This window comes from Nematolebias whitei, chromosome 11, assembly GCF_014905685.2.
Source record: "Nematolebias whitei isolate Nwh7 chromosome 11, NemWhi1, whole genome shotgun sequence".
Classification (NCBI taxonomy): Eukaryota; Metazoa; Chordata; class Actinopteri; order Cyprinodontiformes; family Rivulidae; genus Nematolebias; species Nematolebias whitei.
In genome coordinates this window covers 46,927,457-46,939,564 of record NC_056508.1, presented here as the reverse complement: position 1 = coordinate 46,939,564, position 12,108 = coordinate 46,927,457, and the positions used below count along the sequence as shown (strand labels likewise).

The 12,108-nt window shown below is 44.9% G+C and overlaps 1 protein-coding gene across 1 annotated transcript in view; it reads left to right on the top strand.

The window, feature by feature from the left end:
* The window catches only part of LOC119417353 (1-phosphatidylinositol 4,5-bisphosphate phosphodiesterase eta-2), a 116,573-nt gene that overhangs the window by 73,780 nt on the left and 30,685 nt on the right, over nt 1–12,108 (top strand). Inside the window, exons 3-6 of the mRNA XM_037684558.1 lie at nt 1,019–1,255; nt 1,368–1,513; nt 8,020–8,190; nt 11,148–11,241. Coding sequence (XP_037540486.1) covers nt 1,019–1,255; nt 1,368–1,513; nt 8,020–8,190; nt 11,148–11,241 — 648 coding nt within the window. The remainder of the gene's footprint in view (nt 1–1,018; nt 1,256–1,367; nt 1,514–8,019; nt 8,191–11,147; nt 11,242–12,108) is intronic.

The window sequence follows — 12,108 nt, the reverse complement described above, 5'->3', positions numbered from 1 at the left end:
TTTGCCTTCGAGACAAATTGAGGTCGCCGATTGGTCATTTGCTGACACGCCTACTGGATTGATTGACAGGTCAACAAAAAAAGCGCTGGCAGCCTCAGCCGCAGCGGTGTTCTGTTTATATGTTAATAAAAATATTAAAAAAAAAAATTTTTTTAAACTGGGAGCGCTGGCTCTGCAGCCCACACATCTGACCAGCCCCCCAGGAAATCTCCAGACCCTCCCGCAGCCACACTGGACCTGAGTTTAATTTGCTCGTGACAAATTATTTCATTTCTCTCCATTTCAGTCATGGCATCAACGGAGGAGGAAGAGATCACTGCCTCTTGGCAAAAAAACAAAAGGCCAGATCAGGGATGAAGAAGAGGAATTTAATACATTTGTGTCTCATACAAAACAGTGCGTCGCCGGACAGTTTATTGTGCAACACTGCGTACGCGGTCGTAAAATTTGAGCTTTGCACGGACATGCCCTGGGGGGCACGCGCGTACCTCCACGTATGGACGTACGCAGGAGTATACTGGGGGCTTTACTGCCCGTTGTTTACCTTTTAATGAGTTGTAAAATGTTCTCCTTTCCATTTATTTGGATCACTTAATTTTCCAGCCTTTTGTTGCCTTGATGAATCAACTTTTTTTAAATGTTGCCATGAAATTCAAATTTCTTATTTGCTTTTATAAAAGGTTCAGTTTCTTAGTTTAAACATTTGATGGTTTTTCTTTGTTCCACTATGAGTGGTTTGAGATTTGCTCTTTATTTAATTTTATTTACATTTTACACAACGTCCAGATGTTTTCAGAATTGGTTGTATCTGCAGCTGTTTACAAGTCTAAATGTAACTGGAGCTCCAAGGATTCCACGTGAAATCTGAGTATTGTCTTGTAATATTTTTGTCTCCAACTAGAGGCCAAAAGCCACAGCCCCACGAGGCGCCGCCCGACACAATAATAAGATTAAAACAGAAAAACAGTTCAGCGTTCTCTTTTATTTTCACTGAATTCTTTACTTCCTGTTTCCTCAGTTTCCATCGACTCCATCTGTGAGGTCTGCGAGGGCAAACAATCGGAGATCTTCCAGCGGTACTCCGAGGGCAGCTTCGACCCAAACTGTTGCTTCAGCCTGTATTATGGCGAACACATGGAGTCCCTGGACCTGGTGTCCGGCACCGGCGAGGAGGCCCGGACCTGGATCACCGGACTGAAGTACCTGATGGCAGGAATCAGCGACGAGGACAGTCTGGCAAAGAGGCAGCGCACCCGCGACCAATATCCTTCAGTCATACAGAAGCTCGCAGAAACGTCTGCTTTAGATTTTCTTTTTGCAGCGAAACGTTTTGGTTGAAACAGAAAATGAACTTGAACTTTCTTTAGCTTGTTGTTTTTCTACGTGGCTGAAACAGACGTTCACTGAGGCCGATAAGAACGGCGACGGCAGTCTGAGCATCAGCGAGGTTCTTCAGCTTCTGCACAAACTCAACGTGAACCTGCCTCGACAGAAGGTCAAGCAGATGTTCAAGGTACCGAGCGCAACAAACCCAAACGGCTCACCAGGGCTTCTGCACAGTAAAGCTCAGCTGCAGCTTTAATACCAGCCGGTTTGTTTCCTTCGGTGGCAGTTTGTCTGTGAAGGAAAGAAACGAGCGGCGCCAGATAAAGTTGTTGATGCACGTCGATGCAGCATCTGTACCGTCTGCAGGCAGCACTTTGAAAAGTGTCGCCTCAGACCTGAGATGCTGAACGCAGCTGCTCCTGCAGCTAACGCTGAGCTGAATAAAATGTAACGACTCTGACAGCTGAAGGTTTACTCCAGATACCACAGTCTGTTGTTCTGACTGGAGTCCTGAAGACGTTCTTCAGTGTCTTATACGCCCACCGAAGGCGAATGGATTAGTTTATTCTCCGTCTTGTTCCTGCCAGAACTTCTGATTCATATCACTAAAAGCACAATTATACAAACTTTTGAAAATGGTGATTCAAACACTAACAAAATAAGGAAAATCATAAAACTATTAAAATAAATAATTAAATATCTTAAATAATAAAATGTGTTTTTAAGATACGTTATATTTTTATCCATCTTTTATACTACAGTAGTCCTCGCTACTTCGCGGTTTGTTTATCGCGGACTCGCTCTATCGCGGTTTTTCAAAATAAGAGTGGACATGACACACAACTGGCTGATTGATGGATGAGCTGCACGATCGGCGTGGAATTTTTATTCAAAATAAATTTTCAATTATTTAGTACCTGCTGCACATTCGTGCAGCCCTTACTGCTGCAGGATAAACTTCCTGCTGCAGCTGATCAGCTGTTCTCCGTACAGAGTGGAGAAGTGGGCGTGGCCAAGAGCGCTAGCAGGTGGCAAAGAGCAGAGGAGGCAGAGAGCTGAAATCACATTGTGTGCTCTTTTAGAGAGTTTAGAAACATTGTTTAGAATATCTAAATCTCTCTCCATCGCTCTCTAGTGATCTCTGTTGATCTCTGTTGATCTCTATCTATCTCGATCTATCTCTAGCTCTATCTATCGCTATATCTCTATCTCCATCTCTATATCTATATCTCTGTCTCTATATCTCTATCTCAAAACAAATACTAAATCAGTTCACACTGTGTGAAATGCCTGTGTGTGAGAACAGATGTTTTTAACATGGATTTGAAGTGAGGAAGGGAGGTGGCCTGCCTACTGTTGGGGGGCGAGTTGTTCCAGAGTTTGGGGCCCATGACTGAAAATGCCCGTACCCTAAAGACTGACGAGCAGCGTGCTGTTCTGATTACACGCATTACACTCTTACCCAGTCGGAAGAAAAAGTAGTTCCCACCAGCCGTGCATCATTTAGTCAAGATCTCAATAGTTTAGTTACTTTCCACCGTCTTTCTGTTAATTTTATGCATAGCATGAAATGACTGAAGTATCAATAGTTTGAATTAAGAATCGATTCTAGAGCGAAAAGTTCTGGTATCGATAGCATCAATATTTTAGTATCAATCTGCACATCACTACCAAACGCAGCATCTTTGTGTTGATGTTGGGGAATTAGCCTCCTCAAATCTGCCGTAAGCACTTCCTTCCTGGCGGATTGTGACTGATCGGTGCCGACACCCTGACTGCTGCAGATGTTGGCCAACGACCCAACAGGGATTAACGTGTCAACATGTTAAACGTGTTTGTTTGGCCTCCTTTCCACGGATTGACCAGACGGCCCACTAACAGGAAGTCCAGAGGTCCATATGGTCCCACCGGGACACAGATGGCCCCGGTGTAAAGCGGGGGGAGGGGGGGTGATCTGGCTCTGAGCGCGTCTTCAGACATCAGTGAAGATTTGTGTCGGCTGCTTTCTGGGCTCAACCCAGTTACCGTCTTTCCCCGTTAGGAGGCTAACCCGTCTTGTGTCTGAAGTGAGACGGGAGGAATGAGTCAGACCTAGAGACGGCTGTGGCCTTTTGATTTAGTGTTGTGGTGAAAGTAACAAGATTTCCCCTGAAATCAATGACTTGTCTCATTTTATCTCATCGTTTATCTACAAAGTATTCAGACCTCTGTCACTTTTATTTTTATACGCCCGTCAGAAGAACGTGTTGCGGTGCAGCCTCTGCCCGTAAACGTTCTGTTGTCCAGACCAAAACTTCTGATCCGCTCAAGATACTTTATTAAACTTGATCATGAAACATCTCTAGACAAAATGTCACATAGTTTTAATCACTCTGGCTTCAAGGTCACATATCAAGGTCAACATTAAAACTAAGTCTTGTCCGAACCAAAACTTCTGATCCGAGATGGTTAACAAAACTTCAGGTGGACTTGTTACCACCGGTAGACAGCGTGTCGCCAAATATTTTCATCACTCCAGCTTTAAGTTCTAGAGCAGCGCCGCTCCAGGTGGCTGCATGTTGGAGCAGCTCTGATACTTTCATTCTGAGATTTTGCTTTTGGAAACTTCAGTTCCTCTTTTTCTGGATGTAAATCACATCTTTTGGATGATTGTTTCCTCTGGTATCAGATGCTGTGCAGCTGGAAGGATTTTTACTGAAACTTTTTTTTAGTTTTGGACATTTATGATGCGTAACCATGGCAACAAGGTGGTCATCTACATCCAGCAGCTGATTAACATCTAAAAAGCTCAAATATCTCAACTACAGCCCCAAATCTCAAAAGAGTTGAAAAGGATGTTCTTTGGATGCATCCTCATCTACCTGCCAGCTGTGCTCAAGTGTCTGACCACTGAGATCCTGGAACTAGCAGGAAACACGGCTCATGACAGCAGAAGGACAGGATCGTCCCTCGGCACCTACAGCTGGCTGGCTGCAGCGACGAGGAGCTCAGCAGACTGCTGGGAGGAGTGGTCATCGCTCTGGGAGGAGTTCTGCCTGGCATTCGGGCGGTCCTACAACCCAGGGAAACCGAGGGGCCAGCCGAGTCTGGGTGGACGGATCGGACGGCATCTGCAACCAGTTTCTTGGGATCCACTGTGGGATGGACCTTTAGAGATCCTTCCTGTCTACAGCATCAGTATTTATAACATAATTTATAGCATTTATAACTTTTGTTTAAATAATTGTCGGATCAGAAAGTGTCCGTCTCAGACTGCAGGATTAAATAATCTCCAATCAGAACGGTTTTGCTTTGATCGGGAGTCTTCATTATTCTGCAGTGACTGATGGGGGCTCGTCGACGGGTTGGATTTAAGCTCCGTGTTTTTATAAATGAGCTGAAGGCGGAGAGTTTAATCACTGGAGGAGTTCAGGTGTGGATGGAAAGGTTAAGCCTCTGTCTGCATCCAACTGCTGAGCTCTTACTCAGGCGGTGGAGATAAAAGAACGAGCTCTCTAATAACTTCAGTGCGGAGGTTCATGCATAATTAATGGGGCTGTTGGGAACAGGAGCAGCTTTGTGTGTTTTAAGACGTTGCTCTGCTTGTTGTTGTTTTTTTATGGGTCTGCGATGTCTCCCAAGTGACACGAATTCTTCTATAAAAAGAATTAGCAAGTGCTGTTTACTTTGATCCTTTTCAGCTCCGTTCATCACATTGTGGAAGCGACCATTAGAAAATTAAACATACAGGGTCAACCCCCCCACACACCCCCACCCACACACTAATATGTGGTAAGTGTCCCTCAGCGAGTTATTTTCAGAACAGACCCGTACGAGCCTGGTCAGAGTATTAGCTTCTATCTGCTGCTCTCGGATCACTTTGAGCAGCTCGGAGGCCAAACTCCAGCTGGTCTGGACGTCATCGGGCCGCCTCCGGTGCTGTGCGGCATATGGAGGCCATTATGGTCAATCTGAAGCGAGGATCATGTGACCCAGTGCCTTTTTTTGTTTAAGCTCATTGTAGCTCGTTACAAGCAGGAAGAAAAGCCCAAGCAGCAAAATCTTTGTAATGTTATTGACAAACCAACAACAGTCATTTTATTTCTGCCGCAGCTGTGCAGGAACATCTCTCTGAACTTGAGGTGAATTCGTGGGTCGATACCTGCGGTGTTGAGTTTAGTCAGAAGGTGAGGTGGCAATGCTGTCGCCCCCCAGGGGTGTCAAACTCGCCTACACAAGTTGGCCAAAATTTAAAACGTGTGGCGCTTTGCCACTGTCTAAACTCTTCTCAGCTACACACGACACGGAACCAGTTAAGGGCCTGACTGCTGCCGGTACCAACCCCACCCAGCCCGGTTTGTGGACCACCTTGTTGTGGTTCCAAGCGGACTGCTCTGAGGGGCCGATTTTAACGCAAGTAAACTGCAGAGATGCGTCACTGGATAACCCGCCCAGCAAAACTGAAAACTACATCTAAACTGCCACTTCATCGTGTTGACGGACGGCACCACAAGAAATGAGCGCATTTACTGAGATATCTCGGAGATGATGGTGCAACATGGCTACACCCGGACTCGAGCAGCGCCGCAGAGATAAGCTACAGAAATTAAAGTCCAATTATAGAACGATTAAGGACTGCAACGGGTGGAGTGTCTTGAACACACAAAAGACCAGGTATGATCCCGCTCACTTTGCATTGATGATCCCGCCCTCTATGTATTGATGATCCCGCCCACTTTTCATTAACTATCCTGTCCACTTTGCATTGATGATGACGCCCACTTTTCATTAACGATCCTGTCCACTTTGTATTGATGATCACGCCCACTTTTCATTGACGACCCCACACCTTTGCATCGATGATCCCGCCCTATGTATTGATGATCCCGCCCACTTTTCAGTAACGACCCCACACCTTTGCATTGACGATCCCGCCCACTTTGCGTTGACGATCCCGCCCACTTTGCGTTGACGATCCCGCCCACTTTGCTTTGACGATCCCGCCCACTTTGCTTTGACGATCCCGCCCACTTTGCGTTGACAATCCTGCCCACTTTGCGTTGATTACCCCGCCCACTGAGCGAGAAAACGGGTTGGCCTCCTTTCTAGTAGTAAATCACCTCCACCTGACGAGAACGGAGAAGACGAAAGCTGAGTGGAGCTGCACTTGCCAAAGGCAAAGAGGCATTACTGCGAACGAACAGCCACTTTCAGTCGATGGAATAACTCCAGTCAGATTTCTAACGTCTTTTCATGGTTACAGGTTTCACGAGTTTCATTTGACATTCCCGTCACTTTTTCTATATCAAAATCAGATTAAGGGAAAGTTCAAACAGGCCAGCTGCTGTTAGAACTCCGACATACATAATGCAAATTTTTTAATAAAATGAGAAGCAACAAAAGTATATTCCTTTAAAATATCATCTTGGGGGGGCTAGATAAGATGTTAACAGAGGCCTGTCACAATTAATAATTAATTGCATTATTAATGAAGATTATCAACCTTATTTTCATTTATCAGCTTTATCGTTTCTTCATGTCTCTCTAATGAAGTCACTGGATGACAAAAGTCTTAACTCTGGTGTTCTTCACTGACCCCTCCCTTTCTCTTTTTCGCTTTTCTTTAAAATCCATTTAAACGATCCAAAATTGCGTTTTTGGATCGTTAAAAGCAGCTAAGCTACGAGCTAAGCTAACAGGCCGACCTCAAGGAAAAAACCTCCGTCTTGTCAAAGCTCCAAAATTCACGGTTGAAACCCGTGCATTCGTGTAAAAAGTTATTCTCTGCAAAAAGCTGAGAACTTGTTTACCGATTTTATTTTTAAATTTTTATTAAAAGCTTTGTGTGATAAATGTTATGCTAAAGGGCTCAAATCACACCGAGCATCCGCCTTTTTGAGAACCATAAAACAGGAAGGAGAGACGGCTCATGTCACGTCAAAGGGCCTCCCTCCCTTTTTCTTAGAGACATGCTGCTCGCTCCCTCACTATCCATCCTTCATTTCAGTCTTGTTCTGCCATCCGGTGGTCAAAAAGGTACTAAATGCAGAACTAACCCACATTCCTTCTTAAATTTGACAATTATTACAATTATTATTGTCAAATTTCCAACAATATTATTGTTTATCACAATAATTTCTAAGACGATTAATTAATCGCCCAGCAAAATTTGTTATCGAGACAGACCTACGTAAACAAGGGCTATATTTAGCCCTCGGGCCTCGAGTTTGACATGTCTATACCCTCCCTGGCAGCAAGAGGTGGGGGACACCCTGGGCATGTCTCCAGTCCATCACAGGGACACATGGAGACGAAGGAGACAACATTCACTCACACCTAAAGACAATTTGGAGTTGTTATTGAACCTAACGTGCATGAAAACTGATGCAGCGTGGGGAGAACGTGTAAACTCCACACAGAAAGGTCAAGAGGTAAACTGGCAACCTTTTAGCTGAGAGGGGATGGCACAAACCACTGCGCCACTGTGCCACAGTTGGTAGAGGAAAGAAGTTTTTTTTTTGTGTGTGTAATGTATTTTACAGGCTGAACACTGGATTATGTTTTAGCAGCATTGCACAAAGGATGAAGAATTGAACCAGAATATCTGTAACTAGAGTTTGAGAGTGAAGAAGCATCAAAGAGAACTCCTCAAAGGTCTTGTTGTGGTTTAAAGTCGACAAATTAAATCTTTTTTTACTCTTACCTTGTGCACAGGAGGCAGATACAGATGACCACCAGGGGACGTTGGGCTTCGAGGAGTTCTGCTCGTTCTACAAGATGATGTCGACCCGCAGAGACCTGTACCTCCTCATGCTCACCTACAGCAACCACAAAGACCACCTGGACACGGACGACCTGACTCGCTTCCTGGAGAACGAGCAAAAGGTTCGAAACGAGTCTGCCCGAGTGCGTCATTGGTCACACTGGAGGGCTTTTATTTCTTTATTATTCTCTACATACGTGCTTCTTTCACATCTCAGCGCATGATGTAACCTTCTGTCGCCTGCGGGGTGAGAAATGCAACAAAACTTTTACTTGATCAAAATCATCGAAACCCTTCAACCCAGGCGACGCCACTCTCTCATCTAACAGAAGTACAAGTGTTGAAAAGTTCAGTGCAGATGGAAGCACAACAATAACTGCTGTAGTTTACATTCAGGACGGTTTGTCCACATGCTGAAGGTATTTTTAAAAGATGTTTGAGATGTTTTGCTTCTTCAAGGAACTTTCTCAGTCCAAACATGTTAAACTGCAGTCAGCTGCTCTGGTTTTCTACGAGGTAAACTCCCATGCAAATCACTGTCCACCTCCTTCCTCCCGAGCGGTTGTTGGTTTTCTGTTTTGATGAAACTCTGACGAGAACTGAAGCGTCTTCAGAAAACGAGAAGCCGTGAACCCGAGGATGAAGGATGAGGCGATGCAAACGGCTGGTTTATGAACGGCGATGGTTGAAACGCCCGGGGCGACGTTCAGATGGGTTTGAGTCCGGTTGGAGACGCCCACAACCAGACTTTTCCAAAATGTTTTAAACTTGTTCAAAACCCAAGTCGGAGCGCTGCAGCTTCTGGGATCCATCTCAAATCAACTCTTGTTTATTTCTGTAGCTCCAAGTCACAACAGAAGTCATCTCAATGCACTGAACAGAAACATTCACGTACATTAAGAAGACCGTTAGTAAAAGTTCTCTCTCTGAAGAAGCAGCAGATTGTGTTGAAGCTTCACTTCGTCTGTGTCCCATCCTGAGCTAGAACTAAGGAGACCGTGGAAAGAAAAACCTTCCTTTAACAAGAAGAAACCTCCAGCAGAAACAGGCTCAGGACGAGCGTCCAGCTGCTTCCACCGGCTGGGTCTGAGAGGACAGGAAGGAGGAACGGACACAGAATGGCAGGTCCAGGTGTTCTTTCTATTGTCTAGGTGTGGTTTCTATAGTCCAGGTGTGGTTTCTATAGTCCAAATGTGGTTTCTATAGTCCGGGTGTGGTTTCTATAGTCCGGGTGTGGTTTCTATAGTCCAGGTGAACTTTATATAGTCCAGGTGTGGTTTCTATATTCCAGGTGAACTTTATATAGTCCAGGTGTTTCTATAACCCAGGTGTGGTTTCTATAGTCTGGGTGTGGTTTCTATAGTCCGGGTGTGGTTTCTATAGTCGGGTGTGGTTTCTATATTCCAGGTGAACTTTATATAGTCCAGGTGTGGTTTCTATAGTCCAGGTGTTTCTATAACCCAGGTGTGGTTTCTATAGTCCAGGTGTGGTTTCTATAGTCCAGGTGTTTCTATAGTCCAGGTGTGGTTTCTATAGTCCAGGTGTTTCTATAACCCAGGTGTGGTTTCTATAGGAGGAAAGACAAACTCATGTTAAGATAGAAATAATTACAAATACAAACAGGAAGAGTAGAACAAGTAAAGACAGCAGCAGAGAGAGGAAATGTGGTCAGTTTGTCCTCCAGCAGTCCAAGTCTATAGCAGCATAACTAAGGGATAGCTCAGGAACCCAAAGCCGACCCTAACTATAGGATTTATCAAAAAGGAAAGTCTTAAAACTGGACAATGTGTCAGCCTCACGGACAGAAAGTGGAAGTTGGTTCCACAAGAGAGGAGCCTGAGAACTGAAAGATCTTCCTCCCATAATACTTTTGGAAACTCTAGGAACCACAAGTAAACCTGCAGTCTGGGAGCAAAGTTCTCTGTTAGGAAAATATGGAACAGTAAGATCTGTATTCATGAGGACGTTACGACCCTCGTGGAAGTTGAGACCTTCTGGACAGCCCAGTGAGACGCCACTTACCGTCCTGAGGCCACTTCAGAAAAGTCAGATGTCTCAAACAGTTTGAATCATTCTGCACACAAATCCAAAGACTCTTATTTTGACATCAGCTTTTGAGATGCTTTAATGTGAAGGTGAGCGTTGTGGCGTTTACGACTTTTCATTCACAGCTTCCTGCAGCGTGGAGACTCTGCTCTGGTGAAGAGAGTTCATGAGCGCTCAGATGAAGTGTTTCTAACAAGTTGTGGACTTCCAGGTGTTTATTTACTTTATTTCTGTGGTTTGGTTCAGTTTCTGGGGTGAAACATGCTGAATATGTTTGATCTGAGTCAGAGTATCACCCTGATCCAGTGTCGCATTTACAGCTTCCTGTTTTGAGAAACTCTCGGCTGATCTTCAGCTGAGTTGGTCCAAAGCGGGAGGTTTTAATGAGTGATCTTCACGAGGAGATTTAAATCCACCTGGATTATTTGTCTCTTTATTCTGTGTTTTGGTGCCGTGAATAAAAACCAAATCCTTTCTTCGGTGTGGGAGGCAGACTGGCTGTTTGATGGGATTCCCAGATCCTGCAGGTGTTTCTGCTCGTATCGTACCTGCAGGTTAGACGTTTACCCCTCGAGTGTTCGAGGTCTCCGTTTTGGTTTGTTCCTGCAGCAGAAAACTGGATTAAAACGTGTGAAGCTGAGGAACGTGCAGGAGGTGGATTCGCTTAAATCGGATGAAAATATCTGATTAATGTTGGAAATAAAACACGAGGCTCTGAGAAGTAAAAAGATCAAAGAGCCAACATCGTTTTATTTTCACAGCATGAAAACAGAATTGTCACGATTTCTTCTCGTTTTACTTTTGTAGCTTCGTTATATTTTAGTGGGAGGTTTGGTTTAAATTGCTACAAAGAGCCCGAGTGTCCCGGCAGAGAAAGTGACCCCGCCCTCTTTTATTGACGATCAAAGATCTGATCGATGGGCTGCAGACGAGCTCACAGCACAGACAGAACTCGAACATGTATGCTCCTCTCGTGCCTCCGTGTGATTCTGATTTGACTTCGTGTTTGTTTTATCGCGTCTTCTCTCTGCAGATGACCAGAGTGACCAAAGATCACTGCCTGGAGATCATCAACAAGTTCGAGCCGTGCTCCGAGAACCAGAAGCAGGAGGTTCTGGGAATCGATGGTAAGTCCGCTTTATTTTAAAGAAACTTGTTTTGTGTTGGGACCAGTTCCTTTGAGCCCGCTGTGGGAACTGGTTCTCCAGCTGCCACAGAAAGACCAGAAATGGTCTCGGATGTAGTGAAAAACCTGACGTTTCCCAGAGCCTTGTTCCCTGGACCTACTGAGCCCCCCTCCTCTGCTGCAGGGCGGAGATATGACGCGCTGCAGGAGGGAGCTTCTCCTGCAGCTGGGGGCTGCTCAAAGGTGCAGCAGGTGCTAAATAATTTAAAATAATTTATTTTAAATTTCACGCCAATCGTGCGGCTCATCCATCAATCAGCCAGTTGTGCGTCATGTCCACTCTTATTTTGAAAAACCGTGACAGCGAGTCTGCGACAAATGAACCGCGAAGGACTACTGTGCTCCATTCATCCGTCTTGTGCGCGTGATGGCTTTTAAAATACGCGAGGTGTCTACTTCCACTTTGGTGTGTGGCTGCGTCTAGACCAGGGCTCTGCAACCTTTACGATCAAAAGACATTTCTGCCCCTTCGGTCACTAAATTAAACGTGTCCAGAGCTGCAAAACCTGCTCCACTTGTCATTATCAACTGGTGGCCCACGGGCCACTGTAAGTTTGTAAGAGGAGGCTTTTTCTGGCCAGTAGGTGTGAAATTATAAAACTAAAAACATCCAATGATTAACATTTATTGATATTTTTACATTTTGAAACAAAAAGAAGACTGGATTCCATCCATCGATTTTCTTTACTCACTTCTTCCTTTTCAGGTTGCAGGGGGGGTCACTGGTGCCCATGTCCAGGTCGCAACTCCATCACAGAAGACTGTATTCTTGTAAAAAAGAAAAGAAAAAAAAAAATTAAGATGTATG